Below are 22867 nucleotides of genomic sequence, written 5' to 3'. Positions count from 1 at the left end.
TGTGGTAATTAAGGTAAGCATTTCCTAAAATCAATCTTTCAAACTAAATACACAACACATGTGAGTCGAATAGCAGGTACTCTGCCCTCTGCCTAATCTCAATGTAGCAAGAATCTATTTTCCTGAGCCATAAGTTATGCTAAGAGATAAATTGTGCTTCGATTAAAACACTCATACTTTTTGAAAAATGAAGAAAATTATGTAAAAATTATAAAATTAAATAAAAGTAGTAAAAGTTCCTCACATCAAACTCCTGATAATCCATGGAATTGGGTGGCACAGGTACCGCCTATAGGGAAAATAGTGACTAACCCACAAAAAGGCTAAATAGAAAGGCAAAAATTGCTTTCTTTTTTAAAAACATGACTGTATTGGCATAAAAAATGTGTACAAGTACAGTACAGTTTACTAAAAACCATGAAAGCAATTAAGAAAAAGTTCTTGCAATGAAGAAGTACCAAAAAAGTGTTCAATATGCAATTTTTTTAAAAAATGAGTCATTAGTTTGTGTTTCTGTTGCAAAAACACATTTTCTGGATTCCTGACCACACTTGTCTTGGCATTAGATTTTTCACAAACTGTGCATCATCATCTTGTTCCTCTGAATATTGCAGCCAGTTCTTAATGTGCGGCAAAGCTCTTTACAACCTGCAAAGCACTTTGTAGACTTTTCCTAACTAAGTCATCAGTTTTCTCCTCCAGTAGTTAGCAGATAATCCTCAACAAGGACCAGTGGAGCAGGGAAAGAGGGGGTAAAAACACACCTCAGGGGCTTCGGTTTTACATTATAACCAATCCTATTATAGAAGTACATACCAGGGCCGCGGAGCCGGAGTCAGGCTGATTTTGGGTAAAAGAGTCAGGAGTCAAAGGGTTAAAGTTCCGTGAGTCGGAGTCTCTCATTTTCCCTCAAAGTCCGCAACTCTGCCAGTGCTTGCTTTGTAGGAGTCGGAGTCTGTGCTTCAAAAGTTCCAAAATCAGCTTTTTTCCCTCTGACTCCACAGCCTTACTAAGGACTGCTTTGACAAAAAATTTCTGGCTGTGCTAATGACAAGGACTATTTGCTCATGGACAATCAGGAGTTTACTGCACTCAAAAGGATAATGCAATGGCAATGGGATATCTTTTCTATGGAGTGAAAAGTATTAAATATTGCTTGATTTTGAGCATTCTGCTAAATTAATCTTCAAGCTAATTACTCATTGAAGATCAATATTTAAAGGAAGATAATTATTCCTTCTTTTCAGAAAATTTGCACACTTTCATTACCTATTACTTTCAAGAAAGATGCTTTTGTATTCAGAAATGAGGAAGGTGATATTACATTTAGTCATTACCAAGAAAAATAATTTTATCAATAATAAAGCACTGATGAATTTTCCACACATTTCTATCATTTTTGCAGAAATTATGCTGAAATTGTATACAGATTATATATGACTGAGAAATCATTGCTCACCTGTCATGAGTTCCAAAAAAATGAACATGAGCCAAGCCGTTGATTACTTTCAGGCACTGTGAAAATGAAACAGAATCAATTAGACAATTGCAATTAAATAAATGCATGCAAAAAAAAATAAAAAATAACTTTATCCTTACAAATTGAGATATTGAATATTCCAGAACTGAAGGAACTTATTCTCTGTTGTTTACTTTCATACCATGATGAAAATTGCACTGTAGGCATTACTTAAAAGGTTTCATTGCATGTTGGAGGAAAAAAATTCTTCAGTTTCAGATCACTTCCATTAGCTACATTTATTGAAAACTACCTTGATATTCATAAACTTTCTGCTCTTTTGAATTATTTTACAAGGGCCTCTTTTCTTCTTTGAAATTTCAAAATCAAATACATTAAAATCTGACCATATTATATCCATCTCTGCAGTCAAATTTTGCAAGAAAACCAGAGAATTGATGATCAAACCAGGTATCAAAAGATTAGAAAATTTATGAGATCACGTTTAGTCAGCTTGTATCTTCATGCAACTTTAATTAGCAGAAATTTCAATTAAAAGCATTGATTCTGGGTAACATATTTTCCCAGCGAAATATTCAATTCAGCTACTAGTCAGATTGACAATAACTTCTCTGCTTTGAACAAAAGTGAGTGAAGAAGATAATGCTCCCATCCTTTAAAGTAATAAAACAGAAGTAGTTTATTGTAGTCTAGAAATACAATCAGGAAACTGATGCCTGAAAATTAAAATTTTATAAGTAAGGTTATTTAAAGTTAGAGTAAAAGTTATTTCATTTAGAAAGAAAAATTGAATGAAATTTCTCTATTGCTACATTTTTCTTCTTGTTTTTTATGTATTTATTTATTTTTCTTTTGTCACTACTCATTGTTGTTGTTGATTTTTTAATATTGCAACTGTGCATATTTCCTGCTTTAGATATAATTCATGTTTTAATGCTTGCTTCATGTATTATAGTGTACATTTATAAATATTGTGATTTATTAGTGATTATTTGGAATGCATCTTTTTAATAGGAATGAAAGACATGAAAGAATGCAATCTCAACTTTTAGAAATATGGAGCAATTAACAGTACAGCATAGAAACTTTGACAGCGTTCACATACCTCGACCAGTAGCTACCAGTCGACTGATCACATGACAGCTAATGACGTCAGTGCATGTTAAAGCATTGGAGATGACATCATTGGCTGTCATGTGATCAACTGACCAGTAGCTATCCGTCGAGTATGGGAATGCAGTCTTAAAATGAAAACAAATTGTTTCAAAACATGGCAGCAATTGATCGTAAAATTTTGACTTTGTTCTAAACTTTTTTTAATTTGTTTTAAGTGCTGCTGGTTAATGTCATAGAACTATTGATTGTAGACATATTTTAAGAAAAAAAAATAAATACGCAAAGATATGCTGAATTTTTAAAGTTGGGTTTAAGCAGTGCTAATTTTGAAGAATTAAAATAAAAAATTACGCTACAATGCCTTTTTACCAGAAAATGTATGTAAAAAGAATTTTTGAATTTAAGCACTGTGATCCTCATATATGTTCACTTTCATCTTAGCAAAAGGAATTTGAAAGGAAAACTTTAAGCACTACATATATATCAATCCTTACTTTTGACGGCCAATATGGATAACCTTTCAGCTTGACCCATAAAAGACGGTGTGGCTTTTCCTAAAAATCAAACAAATAATAATAAAATAAAAAATAGAAATACAGTAGAATATCTTTAAACCGCCGATCTATGTAATGCAATTTTCTATAAACCACACAACTTTTTAGTAGTAAACAAAAAGTTGCTTTTTTTTTTTTTAACTATTGCTGCATTGGTAATATTACAACATTCTCTGGCAAATTAAATTTGAAACAAATGTTGTAATATTATTTCTACCTTAATTCAAAGCTTGCATTCATTTTGCATTGAAAAAATAGGTTCATTGTAATCTCAAAACACATGTCTGTTAAAGCTGAAAACTGGGAAATTTGGTTAGTAGCCAGTGGCTGGTAGATTCAATTTTATTAGTGGCCACTTTTTAAAGTTAGTAGTCATTTTTTAAAACTGCAACTACCGGGTGGCCCAGCGGGTAATGTTTGAAACAAAGTCCAATAGATGGCAATAGGTGCGAGTGAAGCCAAACTTGGTGCGCATGCTTCGTTGAGTGGGCAATTGTAAATGTGATGTTCCTTCAGTGTGTGGTGCGCTTGAGCGTATGATTCTCGTTAGTAAAAATGAACAAAAATATTTGACGGAAGGTCGCGTATTTATTGTGCTACAAATGGCCAGATGTGATGAAAATGTGAAGGCAGTTCAACGAGCATGGCAGGAGAAATTCCACAACAAGAATTGACCAAACAAAAGGACTATGGAAAGGTGAGTCATTTTGTGTGTTTGACGGTACAAATGTTTTCCTTTTTGCTTCCATGTTTGTTCTAAAAAATGTGTTTCAATCCTCTTCCCTGTAGACTGTATGCCAAGTTCAAACGTACTGGATCGGTGGAAGACGATAAAAAAGCTATGGCTACAGTCATCGCTACTGTGGTCACAGACGGTTTTTTGCTGCCGATAAGACCCGATCTGCAGAAACGCCTAACTGCTGTCCTTGTTAAAGATGGCGGTCACTTCGAACCACTATATCATTAATAGCCCAATATGTCCTTTCAATATAAGCCATTAAATTCTTCTCATGTCTCTTGTTTGTTTTTATTTTTTCATTTGTTTCAAACACTTTGCCATTGGGCCACCCAGTATGTTTCAAATTTTTATTTATAATGAAAAAAGTATCACCAGAATATCGCTCACACGCAAGAAAGGTGACACAACCAAAAAGCATAAAACTTAACAGAAGAGACAAAACAAAAAAATAAAGTAAAGCTTTTAGTACAGTGCAAAACGAGGAAAAAGTTCGGTTTTATAACATTAGTAAATCATTTTGCAAACCATAGGGACCTTTATGATGTTTTTCCTGTTGTAAGCAACATTTCAAACTGTTAAATCAATTTTATGCTTTCCACCACATGATCGCTGAGCAGCCATCGCAAAGCAGGTGGCACATGCAGGGTTCAGAGTGCAAATGATGGTACACTGCTGCAGCTAAATTTCTCCCTCTAGCGGTGGGGAAAAGAAATACATCGGAACAGGGGAAGGGGAATGCAAGTAGAGTGACTGAGCAAGAGTGACAATCGGGGATGGCGATTGATGACACATTTTTTAATTACCACTTTTGCAACTTTAATCGCCGTGTGGCGAATGGCGACCGCTAATTTTCAGCTTTAATGTCTGTAACTTTGCTGTAAGTTACTGCCCTAATATTTTTTGCTGTACATTTATTGCTATCTTGTACTTTCAACTCTTTTTTTTTTTTTGACAATTTCTTGCTTATGTGAGAATCTGTTTGCAGTATTGGGCATAATTTATATTTTTACATCTTGAATATATTATGTTAAATTTAAAAAGCAGTTTGAAGTAAAGCTCTTTTTAAAAAAAAAAACTTACCTCGCAATGTAAGGTTGGCCACAATGTATAAATTCCTACTTAATACTTTAGATTTACACCACTCACAAATTTTTACATCCTACTCACAGATTAGATCTACACTACTTATGTGCTCAAACGAGAGACTGGACTAATTATGAAAAAAATTCCCCATCCCTATCATATTTGGTGCAACCTATCTTGATCTGTTGCGGGGTTAATCTGTTTACATTAATTGCTCATGTAGGTATCAAATCGGTTTGCAATAATAAACAATCCTTTTCATAAATTTTACATGAATTTTTACATATTCTATTATTATTTTAGCTATAGTTTAAATGTATGTGAGCAGTGATGTCCCATCAATTTTTCTGAGGGTTTAAACCCATGAAAATATATATGAGTCTTAAAACATTCGTAAATTATAATAAAGACGTGAAAATGACCGCATCTGTGAGTAACTTGATAACGTACATTATTACGTTATATATTTTTTTATACAGTCGGGTTAGCTCTTTTAGGTGTCAAGTAATAGGAGCTCATATCTTGATACAGTATAACTTTGATTAATGATATCCGATTCCACGATTTTGTCAATTTAATGATGCATTTCACTGGTCTGGATTTCACTGCATTGAATGTCTATGCTCTGCGATTTAACGATATCCTTGATTTATACTCCCAGTTATTTCATTAAAGAAAATTTGGGTATGTTAACTTATACATAGTATGTCATATAGCACAGCTCTGGTTAGTTGAGCTGTGACCTTGACTATGTTTACCTGTTTTAGAGGAGTTTAGTGAAAAATAGACGTGTTGTTGGCTCCGTTTGTAGTTGGAATATTTTTGAAAAACTACAAAGAAAGTTCCTCAACTAAACTTAACACCAATTACCCCTCCCTTTTTTCCGAAACAGAGGTAAACATTGTCAGAGTCGGAGCTCAACTTCTCAGAGCTGCACAATAATATGAAAACTTATGAAGCTTGAGAGTCTACAGCACATATGAAGTATACCCTATGGGAGCACCACTGTATGTGAGTATTATTGATCTTTAAGCTGTCGTATACCTTAACATAATTTTCATCTAATTTGTGGATTATCCGCGAATTCACTTACCCACGGTTATCGTGCCACCTTATTCCACAGGATAATCGGGAGTTTACTGTCATTGTAAGGGTGATATGCACATCATTTTTAATTCTAAAAAAAAATGAAATCCATGACAGAAAACTAGTATGTTGTGGCCATCACGAAACTTTCTTCTATATTTTTCTCTTTTTTTTCTGATCCCGCCCCATGCTTGACGAGGAAGCAATATTCCCAACAAAAACAAAATGACACATGCAAAAACTTGACGACTATCCCAATGTCTGAATTATTGCAAAAGCAAAGCAAAGAGCGAAAATTGAAAGTTATTTTAAAAGCCTTGCTTGAATGAATTACAAATATTTTATTTGTTAACAAACATAAGATGGCAACAGTTCAAAATTTTAAATCATTGAGATAATATTTCCTATCATTTCCATACAATTAAAATCACGAGAAATACGCAGACGACAATCTATTACGATTTATCTTTCTTATTGTTGCATTAATAAAAATATTTTTGTTCGCAAAAAAAAAAAAAAAAAACTCTTGGAGCGATCGGCGTCAAAATCGAACCAAAGCCTGTTTACATATGGATTCACATATGTTCCAAATTTCAACCAGAACGTAGCATTACTTCTTGAGATAGGGCACTCAAAATGGAAAAAAAGAACGGGTGATTGCATTACCCTCCTTTTAGCTGTTGACACAAAAATAAAATCAGTTCTTATACCCACTAAGGGCTACTTGCCGATAAATTTTTCTTTCATTCCGTTCATTATTTCTTGAGATACAGCAGTCACAATTGACGACAAAAAACGTTCTACAGCTCAACCCCCGTTTGAGTTATTGACACCAAAATTGAATCAGCACGTGTTCCTGTTAATACCAACATATGGACCAAATTTTGTTTGATTCCGCCAGTAACTTCCTGAGAAATAGCAAGCACGCGTAACTCGAAAAACGTCCCATTGCTCCACCCCCCTTGGAGGAATTCGCGCCAAAAACTAATGGGCACAAGTTCACATAGGGGCACATATGTGTACTAAATTTCGTTCGATTTCATGCGGTAGTTTTTGTTGTAGAGCGGCCACAAAAAACTGGTCACACACAGACGTGACACACATACATACACACACACATACATACACACACACACACACACACACACACACAGACAGACAGACATTTTCCAAAAATGGTCGAAATATACTCAGCACACCTCAAAACGTTCGAATCCGTCAAAATTCGAAATTCGAAAATTTGCACGAATCCAATACTTTCTTCTATATATTAGATATAGAAGAAAGTAATAAAAAATCAGCAAATATAGATGGCTGGTCCAGCAAAAAAGTGGAGGGTCAAAAGAAGTGTGTGCAGGGCCGGATTTAGGGGAGGGCAGATGGGGCTACTGCCCCGGGGCCTCCACAATAAATTTTATACAAAGTATCCTAACTTTTACGGGTCGAAAATAAATATCGGATATATACATATATATCAAAATATTCGGATATATATCAAAGTATCGGATATTTTCAAAAATATGATGACCTTTTTGAACCCTGATTAGGGGCCTCCACTCCTTCGTGGCCCCAGGGTCTCCACACTTACAAATACGGCCCTGAGTGTGTGGGATGAGGGGATGTGGTCCTTGAAGTTCTATATTTTTCAAGTAAAATTGGGCTACATTAAAGGCTTTCAAGATTACTAATTCTATAACCTCCGAAAAATGCAGAGTATAGCCTCAAAAATTGGGACAGAAGGCCTCAGTAGACATTCCCCTTCTGAATTTAAGTTCACTTTTAATAAAATAAGATGAGAAAAGTCCATTTTAGTGGAATTTTTATTTTTTACTTTCATGAAATAAATCAATAAGCCCTACAAAAAATCATTTTTCAATCAATCACCAATTTTAATTCAGAAAAGTGAAGGGTCTTTGCGTCCCCCCTCCCCCGTATGAGCTGCCTATGTCAGTAAAACGTCATCGCTCTGGCATTTGAGTTTGAGTGCCTGCATTAACATTGCTAACCTTTCCAATGACACCACAATTTGAGAAAAAATCACGCTTAAAAGTAAACCTATACCCCTCATTAACCATACAAACTTACAAATAAAACATATCAGCTGGATTAAAAAAGTATTAAAACAAAACCAGTAAATATCATAAGTTATCGTAACAAACAATTTTGAATCGATTTCATGCTTGTAAGAATAAAAAAAGAGAAAAATACACACTTGCAAAATTATTAACAATACTTCTTATTACTACTAAATAACAAATTATTAGTGAAGTAGAGGTTAAATGAAAATTAAAGTTGAATCAACTGCTTAATTCTAGAAAAACTGTAAAGAAGAAAAGGGAAAAATCATAAAAATCACTTACGCACAGAGTTACAAAGGGATTATGATCAACAGATTTAACACTATAGTTCTTGTGATAACATTCATAACAAGCCTCCATGTCTAACAATTCATTTTTTATCCGCTTCACAATTTTTTTTGCAGATACTGTTTCATTGGCATATGCTGTATAAAAATAAGCATACAGATTGGGCTAGTATAAAAAAATGTTGAGAAGAACAAAACATTTCATACCCTTTATATAATGGAATTAAACAATTTTTAAGATTCAAAAATTTGTAATATGTGATAATTCATTGTCATAAAAAATATTTCTAGGTTAAAAATTATTCAGACATAAACTTAAGGAGATAATACTTCAATCTAAAACATTGCCCTATACTAAACTGTTCTATCACTTATTTGCAGTAATTTTTGAAAAGTTTTTTTTTTCTCTCTCTCTCTCTCTCTCTCTTACCAAAAGCTAGCAAGCTAGCAGTTTGAAATTGTTATACAATACATGAACACAACTAAGTTAAGTAACCAAAGTAACTTGAACGCAAATAAACTTCATTATAAATGCATGAATGAAATCAAAAATACTACATAGATTTTATAGTTCTATATAATATTCAATGAAGTAGATATAACTGATGTAATTTGAGTAGTCCAAGTCAAATTTATGATGATAAAACAATCTGCAAATATTGCTTTTAAATTCATCAAAAAAATTACAATTCCATGTAGTATAAAAAAAATAACTTATACTAAAAATAAGTGAGTAAATTCATGTGAATTGAGGAACTGTAATTTTCCTGAAAAGAGTTATCATGGTTTTTAAGCAGCTACATATTTTAGAAGGCTTTCCTTAAAAAAAAGTCAAGAACTAATATGCAGCGCTGTGTTATCCGCGGATAACATGTTGAGTCTTATTTTTACACATTTTACATTGTATGATAAGGCAACCATTATCACCACATTGATGACAGTGTTAATCTTCTATTTAGAAGTGTAATTTTTTAAAAAATGCTTATCATTTTCATTAGTGTAACAAGTCATTTTATTTTAATGCTACTAAGCCATTATAAGAAGCATTTGGAATGTTATCAACCAATATGCATAAAAAGAAATCAACATTTGAAAAAACTTTTAATTATTAAAGAAGCATTACCACATTCATGTAGGCATACAATTCTCAAAATGTTCAACTTTTTTGAGAGATTATCAGAAGATTATAGTTTACAAAATATGGTATGCAGGAAAGGGAAGAACTGGGTTTTTTGTTACAATAATCTTAGCACTGAAAATTAAGCAATGCATCACTAATGGGGTTGATAGCTTAGTTTCTTACTTTTGCTATTATCTATTTACTAGAAAATTGCCCGTCATAGTATGACAAATGCAAATTGCATCTTTATTAGAGATATTTACGATAAAACATGACTTGTTCAAATGAATACATAAATGGAGAAAAATGTTTAGCATTGATTGGGAAAATGTTAAATGGTTTGAACTTAAAAGGGACCGCCAAGTTATTTTTACTAAATGACTGATCAGCAAAGTAGTTGCTTATTGGATCTAGTTTTGCCTTGTAAAAACAATCACTTCTTTGCTTCTCAAACACTGCCAAAAAATAGTATCTAGTTACAAATAAAATTATTGGATTTTAAGTGATGCAACAATAAAATAATGCTCTCTTGCAAGATATTGCACGAGTTTCATTGTAGTGACATCAGGAGTGTTACGCAATCATTTGCCATTACATATATGAGGATTTCAAATTGTTTAATTCAATACCGTAATATTACAGGCGGTAAGACAGCGTGTCTGTTGATATAGTGATTCAAACTTTCAGTATATTTCCAGTATGACATTTTTCAAATTTTCAGTATGATATCACAATTAATTCACTTTCGAAGGCGGGGGGAAGGGAGGTATTTTTTATGATGCAGTTAGCTTCCTTTACATTATTTTGAAAAAGAAAAACTTATGTGGGGAAGTAGGATAAGAAAAAGTATATTGATAAATATTAATGTACCTCCAAACTCTTTATAGCAATTATGATAGATCCATTTCACATCTCTATAAAACTCTGCTGTGGTAGTATACCTGGATTTGTTTATACGCTACAAAACAAAAATACGAGCAAAAACTCAGCTATTAAATGCAGTAAAACAATGCTATTGAGAACATTGATGATAATGGTAAAAACATTTTTCTCTACATAAAAATTTTTTCTTTTCACTTCTCATCATACAAAACTTTTTGCACTCAAGTAAACCCATTTGACAATGCCCAACTTCTATGGAACCATAACCTCTAAGCACTTACTTTTATTCAAAATATTTTAAGAATGAATGTTTACACAAAAAAAAATATTTTTAAAAAATGATTCCCCCCCCCCTCCCCCCAGGTACACATAAAAAATATTTACATCACAGATCAAAAATTGACACTTCTCTGCTTTAAAAGGAAGTCACTGAAATGATGTTTGTGAGCATCAATTGTAATTTACAAATGTTTAAAAAAAATAGCAAAACAAAAATCATTTTTTCTCAAAAACTCAAAAATTCATGCATCTAAAACTCCAATTCGTTAATGTTTCTGAAAAGTTATCATTTACAGCAGATATGATCAAAATAACTTTTGCTGCTGGTATTTAATCAATATTTTCTGCAGCAAGTTAAAAGATTTTATATGCATCTGAAGAAAGATTTTTCAGCATTGAATAGCAGATACTAAAACCATGTCATATTTGTCAGTAGCAATTTAAAGCCTTTTTTTTTTTTTTTTTCCTTTCTTAAGATTTAAAGTAGCCTCTCACAAATCCGGATCAATAACTGGGAATTTTTCTTCTGGTTTAAAAATCAGTAAAACCCACTGATTATTCCACATTGCATAAATGACATGCATTTTATAACTGTGGGGCTCTATATTACAACAAAATTTACATCGTCTACAATTCAGCCATCTGTCATATTTGTTAGGATTTTTGAGAGTCTCTTGTATTTTTCCATTGTATAATTTTAAATTAAGTGCCCATATGTGTTGTTTTCTGGCTCATTCACAATAGTTAATGTCTTTAATCCCACCTTATATTACAGTGTACATAAAAAAATACCATACCTTAAAATTTAATCCTAAATAATTTTTTACTTCATGTTTTGCGCACATTTTTTATGCAGAATCGTTTCTAATGATAGTATGAGAAAACAATCTCCGGTTTTTGAAGGAATTAATTATTGTCAAGTTTAAGAGCAAGCAACGCTGAAACACATTTTTGTTTTACACAGGTTAACTGTTAGGAGAACAGGAAAATGACATTTTTTTCAAACAAATAATGTTTTACCAAGATTTTATTTTTAATCAATGACGTAAATACCCTCCTTATTGCATCCTTATGCCATTTAATATGCAAATTTTCAATCCTGGGTCGATAAATATGAACTGTGTTTTTTAAAGTAAGATATCTGTAGTTGGCATTATGGATAGTCGTCAAATTTTCAGATTATGGTCACTTAGAGCATGCAGAAGTTACTGAAAGGGAAATCAGACAGTGCAATGCCAGGTGAGCATATTCCAGTGATTGTCAACAGAAAAAGCTTGATTCTGAAACGCGATTGTGCAAAACCACACTGCTAAAAATAAATCTTGAAAAACATTAATCCATGTCAGTGTGCTGTCTAATTTACCATACTCGCCCAACATTGCATCACTCGATTTCTCTTTATTTCTGATTGCTGTGTGACAAATACCATGAAAATTTGGCCAAGATCCAGAATATCTCCAGATATTTTGTTCCAAAATTGATCGATTTTTATCGATTTAGAATTGAAAATTTGTACAAAACATAGCAATATGTAGTTAGGAACAAGGGAAGATACATCATTGATCAAAAATAAAATTTGGTAAAAATGTATTTGATTGAAGAAAATAGTATTAAGGTAAAACATCCGTAGTGGCCAGTGCTTGTGGTCACTTCAAGATTCATATTTTAAAAAGTAGGATTCCAGGTTTCCCAATAGATTCAAAAGTGCATCAAACATGCAGGAGGTAATGCCTTCTACATGTTTCAATCCATCGGGTAGTCTGGAATCCTATTTTTTCAAATATACAATCAGGTCCTGACTTAGGCGAGGGATGCGTTCCAAGACAACTCACGTAAGTCGAAATTTCGAGTTGTGGAAAAGGGTACATGTAAAAACTTTTATAAACATACCCAAATATTTTGTACACTGGTAAATGCCACCTTAAACTGTTAAAAACTATTTCTTAACTATACATTACTGTTTCTTACATAAAAAACTGAATTTTTATTCATATTTTAAATTAAAAAAACTGTTTTATTCAACAAAAAATATTGCTACGATGCACAAAAAAAAAAGATCACTGGGAAAGAAAGACATAAAATAATCCAGTACCGTACGTACAGTATGTAGTAAGAAAAACAAATGCTCAATGATTTTACTCTACAGAAGATCCAGTAATGATATTTGTAACATAAAAAGATGAAGATGATGATGATTTATGCTGAGTGATCTCAAACCGTTACCAACTTATATATTTTTAAATACGCAATACTAGTTCTTTTATGATGTTTCTACATGGCAACACCCCTCTTCCTGATTTCTTAAGATTCACAATACAAAAGCAGCTTCCATTTTCATAATTTTTCAATGTTTTCAGATTTTCATTTTCTCGACTTTTAATTGTACATATGGACGATTCACTCATACCTTTCATTGTCGTGCTACCTTCTACGTATTTTATTGTTGTTCAAGCACATAATCTTTAGCTTTTCCTTAACTATAAGAAACTTTCTCTTTTCCTTTCGATCTTCACAAGATGAAACATTGTTCTTAGGTGTCATTATATTTTGAATTTAGAATGAAAAAAAAAAGAAAAATGAGGAGAAATTATTTGCAGCGATGTATACAGGGTTCATACTCTATTTGGATGAAAAAATTCCATGACTTTTCCAAGACTTTTTCATGACTTCAATGAAAATTTTCATGACCTCGTTACACGAAGAGAATAGCACTATTTAATCTCAAACTTGGTAATATTTGGAAATGAGCATTAGCAAAACGTCCCACAGCCTCATTGAAGCATACTCGTTGTGGAAAAAATATAAGTGCACACTTAAAACACTAAACTATTCTTATTTGTCTTTATAATATAATTTTAAGTAAAGTAAAAATGCAGTGAAGCAAATATGATGATGCTTAAATGTATGATTTTTTTTTTTTTTTTTAAACAGGCAGAATGATGTTGAATGGGACAAAGGTTGAATGAGTCATCATTAAGTTTCAATAAATTTGCTTCAAAAGTTACCTTTTAGTGTCAACAGTGCCTTTAATCATCCACATAACTTGACAGTATTTTGGTTCTTTAAAGTAAAGCCACATAGTTTAGTTCTTTGTGTTTCCAAACCAGATCTTTTTTGAAAAAAAAAAAAAAAAACATTCAGTAATGAATCAATCTTCTGATTCAAAAGTATATTTGTTTTGTTTACAAATTTGCATTTTCAAATGCATATAAATTAATAGGTACAGAAATTTCAGAACACGTTTAATTCCCGACATTGAACGTAGCAGCGGGTCGCATGGATTAGTTTTGCGTACCGTATGTTGGGCACTACTGTTTTAGAGCATACGAATTCCTCTTTTTCTGTATTCTGTCGCCTTACTTAATATCTACATTTTCTAAAACATTCAACAAATTAAGATAAACTCTGAAAAATTTAATAATAAAGTTCTTACAAGTGATGGAATCGAACTCGCATGCAACTGAATTGCTTTTTTTGAGTGGGCGTGGTAAACTAAGAATGTGAAATTTTGCTACTACAGAATATGAAATGTAAGAAGTGTTGAAAATAACAGAAAATTCAAAATAAATGATGTCTAGGCAGTAAAATCACATTGCAAAAAATGGCAAGCGGCTGCGACAGAAATGGATGCAATGAGATTTCAAAACTCAGATTTGATTTTTGGATCGTTCAATTTTCCACTTGTAATAGCTTTTATGTGGTATACTGTTAAATCACTCAAGATTTCTAATGCTCCTTTAGTTACTGTTCCTTTCTCTTTGTCCAGGACATTTTTCCATGACTTGAAATAAATTTCCATGACTTTCAATGAAAATTTCAATTTTCCATGACTTTTCCAGGTCTGAAATTTTGTTATTTTTTTTCCATGACTTTCCAGGATTTCCATGACCCGTACGAACCCTGTGTATATGACAAGCACGGTGTGGGAACTTCCGCTCTCAGTAAAGGATGAAGGTCCATTCACACACAAAAAAAAAAGTAGTCAATAACAAAGCCGATATTTACAGACCGTGATTCCCTCCCAAAAATTTTCGGGTTGCAGACGAGAAATTCGCGTTATGCTAAAATTCTTTACTGGGGAAAAAAATTGCTTTATAGCCATTTCTCGTAAGTCGGATCGCATTGCAGCGGGAGTCGACTGTAAATCTTGAAGTGGCCACTACTGAAGCACTGGCCATTACCGGTGTGTTTATCTTACTTTCTGGTCCTCCTGATACTTTATATCATGCCTTTCTTGATCTGATGTAGGAGGCAAAGAGTAGTGTGACAAGCAGATATTGCAGGCACCTAGGAGTGTTTTAGTTGATTGATTTAATTTCATTTTGCTATTTGAAACAAACTTAAATAGGTGTGGCATCAAATCATTGACTAGATTTGAGACCTGCAAATTAATATGATAGTGAAAAATTACAACTTAAAACTGTTTTTAAAACTGCTGAAAAGAATAGTTGATGGGTAGTTGTTTTAAAAGAAAAATAGTCAATTCGCGATAACTCAAATAGTACTATAACTCGAAGTTTTTTCAAAGATGACTAGAAATTTATTTGGAAAGAACAAAAAAATATATATAATTAAAATGACTATGAGAGAAAAATTCATTCACCTTCACTTGCAATTCCTGTATAACAGACCTCTAAAGCACAGAGAACACCTGCCGAGCCGATGTGTGATAAAGGGGTTACACGTGTGGAAATGAGTATAGTTTGATTTCTTTTGTTGTACAGTACTCTTTTGACTTAAACAATCTGCTGGACTACAAATCTGCTTTTAAGCTGTCAAATTGCCAAGTCAGCTTATTGTACCTTTATTCAAAGGCTGATCTAAATTAAGATGCGTTCCCTTTCATTCTTTAGTTCCAGCATTTGCTGATGAGTTCCGGAGAGAGAAAGATTAAAGTTTTCTTTAGATGTCTAAGTGAAAGCTAAAAACCTTGGATTTAGAAAGTAAAGTATATCTTATTTATGAGATCGAAAGTAATCCAACAATCAAAAAGAAAGATAATGAATTAGAGAATGTCTTCAAATACTCTGTCAACGATATTAAAAGAGAAACTTCAAAAGCTGTACGAATCCATGAATCCGAGATTGAACCAAATGAAGATGTGCACCTTTCCTGAAGTAGAATCAGCTCTATTCAAGTGGTTGTAGCAGTATCGAATTCAAGACCATGTCATTCCTATAAGTAGATGTTTGTTGCGTGAGAAAGCAACTAATTTTGCTCATGGGTGCCCATATGCAAAGTTGCAAGGAGGGGGCTCAAATATTTTCCCTGTGGTTTAGCTGGATATTTTCCCCATGGAAACTGATTTTAGGACAGATTAGAGTCATTAAAGTTTGACATTTTTAATAACTCATTCATTAATGGCTGGAGAAGAAATGTTTATACATTTTTGCAAAGAAAAAAATACTAAAAGCAAGGAAGTTCTAATTTCAAAGGGGGGCTTGAGCCCCCCTTGCCCCCTATATGGGCGCCTTTGATTTTGCTGTATTACTGAACATAGAAAATTTCCACACCAGCGTTGGACGGCAGTAGAAGTTCAAGACCAGACACAACTTCGTCTTCAGAACTCTTCACGGAGAAACTGTGCATGTTGTGCTCAAAACCTTTTAAGTTCTGTAATTTTGTCTGTTATATGTACATATTAATTAAAATATTCAATGGTTTTTATATTAATATGTTGAAAACCGAAACTAGCAGTAAGTCGAACTTCATTGGTCCCTTTAGATTCGAATTATCGAGAATTGACTGTATGTTGTTTTAAAGTAACCAGCTACAAAGCTCAAACTTCAATATTACTTTTAGCTATCAAACAGGCTAGTATGATTAGTTTGTGAGACAGAAGAAATCTGAATTTGCATTTGCCTTTTGCAGAAATAGCTTACAGAATATTTCCCTTACTATTATTCATGAATTAGTACATAAAGATTTATGTAGTTAAAATGAAGGACTTTGGGCAAGAATGTGATATGCCACATGATCTGAATTTTTTCAGTTGGCCAATTTCCAACTTTCATTCCTAGTGGCTCGTCACATTTCTGCCCCGAGCCCTTCAAATTTATAATGCATTCAGAATGTATCAAATTTTGTGAACAAGTTCAGAAATATACTAACATCCACTAGCATTGAGACATCCATTCGAGTACAAACTTTATGTGCAGAAGGCCAATGACTCAAATCCTAGAATTCAAAACAGGAAATTTGTTACAAAACGAAATATATAGTGTAATTTGAAATCTTTAAATTGAATAAGATGACTTTTGGTAGTTTCTAAAGCCTACATAGATTTTTAAATATTTTATGTCAAACTTGGTCACTTATATGTATATGTTTTTTTAGAATAGGTCAACATATTTTTAGTTAAAAAGAAAAACTCTTACTGGCAATAATTTCAATTTATCACTTGATTTTTCCTCCACAGTCATACTTGAGACGGTATGAAAATGCTATTTCATAAAAATAAAAAATAAAAATAAATAAAAAAATTAATTTTATCAATTAAAGAAATCGCGTAACTTTCTACATAGAGATTTTTTTTTTTTACATTTGGAAAATGAAGAAAAGGTGCTCAAAGAATTTAAGGGGAAAACCAGTTTAGAGCGAGACCAGTCAAAAAATCCCTTTTTTTATGTTTCAGTTCAAAATTTCAGCAAAAAATTCTGATTAGTTGTTATGTTATGCACTCTTAAAGTGACTGTGGAGATTCAAAAACATTCACAGCATTTTTTGTCAAAGCGTTTTTATCAAAACAACTTTTTTTTCAACTGGTGGGCATTCTAGCTCAAAGAGCATTTGAGAAATCTTCCTGAAAATTTGTGTGAGCATTCTTTACTCAGTTATACTCTTAAATGAACCTAACTCTTTGATGATATTAATAGAAATTGTTTTTTTCATACAAAAAACGCGAAAAATATGGTAGAAAAATATAACATATGACGGGGTAACTTTGGGACACTTTTCCAAGTTTTACTCTGTCCATATCTTTATTTTCAAAGTTAAAAAGCTTAAAAAATCATTAACATATCAGTTGAGTATTTTTCTTACAAGGTATGGCAAAAGAATAGCTCTAGTTGCTATGGTATTTAATAAAAATAAAATTATTTGTCCAAATTGTACCCCATTGATTGGGTAACATTAGGACAATGCTTTATTTCCATTTAAAACAGTAAGGAAACAAGACTAATCTTATCCCACTATTATCATATGGGTGCAGTATTTACATTAAAAGTAGTAAGGGAAATGAGTTTATATCAATGCTAGAATATTACATTCAGCAGGTCATAGGAACAATCCATTCTACTTAATGGGTAAAGCTAAAAGTTACAGATATTTTATCAAACTGCGCTTTAAAATGTTACTAAACAAGCAGATAGTGTAATTAATATTTAAACACTTTGTAAATGTTAGTTTTTGTCAACTAAAGCCAAAAGATTGCAGTAAACATTACTTTAAAAGAAATTTCTCAGTCCCAAAGTTACACCATGAAAAGATGAAAATTTACAATGTTAACATATAAAACTCATAATAACATGGTTACTTCTACATTAAAAACTTTAGAAGGTATTTATCAATGTGTACACAGACTTGAAAGTAATTTGGTGTGCACAGTTCTTGAGACACAAAAGAAAGTTTCACTCAAGACGTGATTTTGAAAAACAAGTGGAAAGAATAACTTTATTGTTACAATGTGTACACGGACGAGGGTTCTGACAACTGCTGTAAGGTAGCAGCACAATACAGGTATACTCAACAGACGTGATTTTAGACTGAACCGAAGCAATGTGTCCCACAGGGAACTCTGCAAACTAAAAATCATCCACTGTTCTAAAGTTAGCCTTCCCAGTCCCAAAGCTACCCCCTCTTACGCGCGGGTAACAATGTAATGAATTGCCTCAAAAACGTGCATTTTTCAATTTATTTTTATCACAATTAGATTTATATTCTAGGGAATTATGTTGTTTATGCGAAAGAAAAATTGTAATGATTACAGAAAAAACTTGTACTTCAGTAATGCCCACCAGTAACAAGCTCTGATGACGACCGCCCATGGACAGCAGCTTTTAACTCCACTAATTCGGTTTGGAAATGAGTTCCAAAAATTGCAAGCTGTACTTCAAAAGATGAATGAAATATCTTTCAAGTTTAGAAAATTAATTATTTTTTTCCCAATTTAAAAAAAAACACAAAAAAAACTAAAACTTTGGCCTCTTAAACTGGTTTCCCACCTTAATCAACATAGCACAGTAACCCCTCGTAACATCTCTTATTTGGGTGCACACATCGCCTTTTTAACTGTATCCCCCAAAAACTAAATGAAAATTAACTCTTTCTTTAAAAATATTGCATTTTTCAGGAAAAGTCATTTTGTTTTGCTCAGTGGCGGCGCTAGGCGTCGGCGACTGCTGACGGCCTCGCGCAGATAGGGCCTCGCAAAATTCTCAGAAGTAAATTCTCAGAAGTTTTAAGATATTTCCATGTTTTTGATTGAAACTCTTATTAAATACAACAGACGCAAAAGTAATCAAAATAGTACGTGCAGGAGAGACTGCACAGAGCCAGCCTTAGCAAATGTTTGGCCCAATTCTGTTGGGGCCTGAATTAAAAGTATTCAATGGCAACAGCTTATTGATTAGCTAACTCTATCACCCCCCTTTCTTTTTTTCTCTTCTTTTCAGTTCTTTTCTTTTTTCTCGTTTCCTAAGTTCATCTAAAAGTAAGAAAATATCCAAAATGCTGCTCCTCCGATCTCCCTTTCCCCACCACACACACACCGAAAGCATTATGGAGCAACTGAAATTTTGTTCCCAGATCTTAAACTTCGCGATATTTCCAGCTTAAAGCCCCCAAATACTCTACAACGTCGAAAATCGCTTAAAATTGCGTTTTTTTAGCTTGAATTTCAAAAATTACCGAGCGTAATATTACAAAATATGGCCCTACAATCGCATTTTTAAGGCTTGAATTTCAGAAAATATTCGGGCAAGGGTCCCCATACCTCCTTTCTTTTATATCATAGGCAATTAGGCTTTTTAAACTTCATTAACAAAAAGTTCAAGTGGAATGACTCCTGAATATAAAATATTGCTAAGTTTTTAGGCCCATAATTTTCAAAATTTTTCGAGGGATCTCCCTTCCTTACCGTAAAATCTTAAAAGTTTGTCTAAAATTCCGTTTTTGAAACTTCAATTTCGAGAATTTGCAGGAGATTGATTTTGACCTTTTTCTTTCTTTTTTTTTAAAGAATCGATCTGGGACAGTCTCTAACCCTAAAGTCAATAAATATGGCCTATAATTGCATTTTTAAGGCTTCAATTTCTAGAAATTTCCACCGAGACCCCCTGTACTTTTTTTCCTGTAACATCAGCAAAGAAAGCCTAAAATAGCGTTTTTAAACTACAAATTTCGAAATCTTTCCGGGGAAGAACCCCCGAACCCCCCTTTCTATCAGGTAATTTTTTCCCCTGTCAATGTGCCGCCTCCTCCACCAACACGAAAAAAACTTCTTTTTGACTGCGCTACTAATCACGAAATGTTTTTGCCCCAGCAATTAAGTGAATTGGGAACCCTAAGTGCCTATAATTAGTACAAAAATCAATTCTATGAATTCAATTATTTGTCTGACAATATTTTATGATTAAAAGGGCCTCGCAAAACTGCATCGCCGACGTCTACTTTTGCTCTCGCGCCGCCACTGGTTTTGCTTTTTAACTGAACAAAACGTGTATTTTTTATTTCTCTAAACTTGCTGCTGTTTGATTTTTATTTTTTCGATTTTTTTTTTTTTTCAAAAGAGAATAGAAATATTTTAAATGCATTTTTCTATCTTAAAAGAGCATTTATCAATTAATTTTTTTCTGTAGTTTGTGTTGAGAAAATAGTCTAATATGATAATAAATGAATTTCTTTTTTGTTTTTTTCCCGTGATTCTTAACCGGTGTTTTGGCACTCGTCTGCAGAAAAATTAGCCCGGTCCTCAGAGATTTTGGCTCATTCAAGTTTTAAAAGTTCCCTTACTCAAAAAAAATACATATCTTTACTAATAATAAAGCTGAAAGTCTCTCTGTCCGAAAGATGTCTGGATCTCTGTGACATGGATAGCGCCTAGACCGTGCCGCCGATTTTCATGAAATTTGGCACAAAGTTAGTTTGTAGCATGGGGGTGTGTACCTCGAAGCGATTTTTCGAAAATTCGATGTGGTTATTTTTCTATTCCAATTTTTGGAACAAAAATATCATAAGATGGACGAGTAAATTGCGAAATTATCATAACGTGGAACCGTAACATGGGTACAAGCCGATTGGCGAGAAGATTCACCATACATTTGGAAATATACAGGCGAACCAAAAGACCTTTTAATTTTTCTATTACAGGCAAAGCCGTGCGGGTACCACTTGTATATATATATATTTATATATATATATATATATATATATATATATATTCTTGACTACATCGCCTATTGTAGATGCCAAAAAGTGTGTCAAGTTTTTTTTTTTCTTCTCTTGTCATTTAAATATTCTACGGCGTATATAGAGTACAGATTGCTTAAATGATACATGATTTACCTTTGTAAATCTTAGGTAATTGAACAAATTAGGTAGTAAAATAAAGCTTTTGGCAGAAATATGCCTTTTGGGCTATTTTGAAAAATAGTAGGTCTGCCTTACATTCATGTACCTAAGAAGAACAGTTGCACTGATTTAAGGGGGGGGAGAAAGAAAAGAAAATCTATTTATCAAATTTGCATTACATTAAAAAAATAAAATGTCTGTAAATTTATTAATCTGAAAATTGTAGCTCTAAAGCTTTGCTGGTTACTTTGCAATTATTGGACTTCACATCTTCCAATCATACGTAAAATTTCTGAAAACATTTGGGGAAAAAAACTATTTAGTTTTTCGAAAAAACATTTTTTTAAACCACATGGTTCAAACCATGGTTTAAACCAACGTGATTGAAACTCTACGACCCTAATTACTGTTTTGACTTGTTATAAAATACAATGAAATCCCATTAAAGTAAAGTTTGTTACAGCAAAGACTTTAACAATCCCCAACTCAAAATACATAGGAACAATGTCAACATTCGTAACATCAGAATTAAAAAAAAACTGTTCTTAGTGATTTTAATGTTCCTTTGAATTTCATCAAAATGGAATTTGACTGTAACAGCTAACCTATTGTTGTTTATATATTTTTTTTAATTACGAAATAAGAGAAGAGTTCAATATGTAAGTGTGATATATGGGTTAAATGGTATAAAAATTCAAGCTTTATGAATATCCCTCTCCAATGGTCCCTTGTACCTATCGCTGAGGTTATTTAACTCTGATGGAGCCCTCAGAGCATCATGGGACAGTAAAATACATATTATTTTATATCATCCAAGTTTTGCAGTCAGCTTTAGTAAATAAATACACAACTGTATGTGCTATTACAAAATGTAAAAATGGAAACAAAAAAAAAATCAGTCTTTTTTTCGTTCCCCCATACTGTACATAATAGAAAAAATGAATAAATGCAAGAAACATGAGCACTTACCTTGGGTGATAGATCCAATACTTTACACATTATAAAACTTAGAGCATCTTGAAGATCTTCTTTGGTTATATTTGTAGGTAATGGAGTTCCATCTACACTATCCGTCAAACACTCTGGACAAACATTTTGCTGCGTTCTGAATTCATTTGATGTAGATTTCAAACACTGATTATGAAAAACCCTAGGGCAAGAAGAACATATTTGCTCCTGCCCTTGTTTGTGGCAGATCCAGCAGTGTGAATCTATCTATTTCAAAAGAAGGAGATAACAATTAGGATACACTATTGCACCATATTTATTCTTCGTCAATTTATTCTTCGTTAAATTAGTTGAATGTTTTAAAAAACGCAATTGTATAACTTCATGAAAAGGAGCTCAAGCAATTATAAAACACATTTATGTCTTATGATTACTTGAACCTAAGTGTCATTCCACAGTCAGTAATGTTCTCATCTATTTTTCAGTATACTATGTAGAAATAAAATTTTATTTCTTCAGAAATTGATCTAAAATATCATGATATGGTACATTAATGCACACACGATTGTTTTCAGGCATGAAGATTTTGTGTGTATGTGTGAAATAAAGGTGAATAAAAAAATTTGATGTTACACAGGTTTAACAT

General features: G+C 32.7%; 1 protein-coding gene across 1 annotated transcript in view; it reads right to left on the bottom strand.

Moving 5' to 3' along the window:
* Window positions 1-22867, bottom strand: part of LOC129224760 (1-phosphatidylinositol 3-phosphate 5-kinase-like) — a 128101-nt gene that overhangs the window by 93951 nt on the left and 11283 nt on the right. The window contains exons 4-9 of the mRNA XM_054859308.1: window positions 22243-22488; window positions 16816-16881; window positions 10414-10501; window positions 8419-8561; window positions 3091-3150; window positions 1460-1515 (exon numbers count right to left, since the gene is read on the bottom strand). Coding sequence (XP_054715283.1) covers window positions 1460-1515; window positions 3091-3150; window positions 8419-8561; window positions 10414-10501; window positions 16816-16881; window positions 22243-22488 — 659 coding nt within the window. The remainder of the gene's footprint in view (window positions 1-1459; window positions 1516-3090; window positions 3151-8418; window positions 8562-10413; window positions 10502-16815; window positions 16882-22242; window positions 22489-22867) is intronic.

This window comes from Uloborus diversus, chromosome 6 (assembly GCF_026930045.1).
Source record: "Uloborus diversus isolate 005 chromosome 6, Udiv.v.3.1, whole genome shotgun sequence".
NCBI classification, from domain to species: Eukaryota; Metazoa; Arthropoda; class Arachnida; order Araneae; family Uloboridae; genus Uloborus; species Uloborus diversus.
The sequence above is the reverse complement of the archived record's forward strand: the minus strand, read 5'-3'. Positions and strand labels throughout refer to the sequence as shown.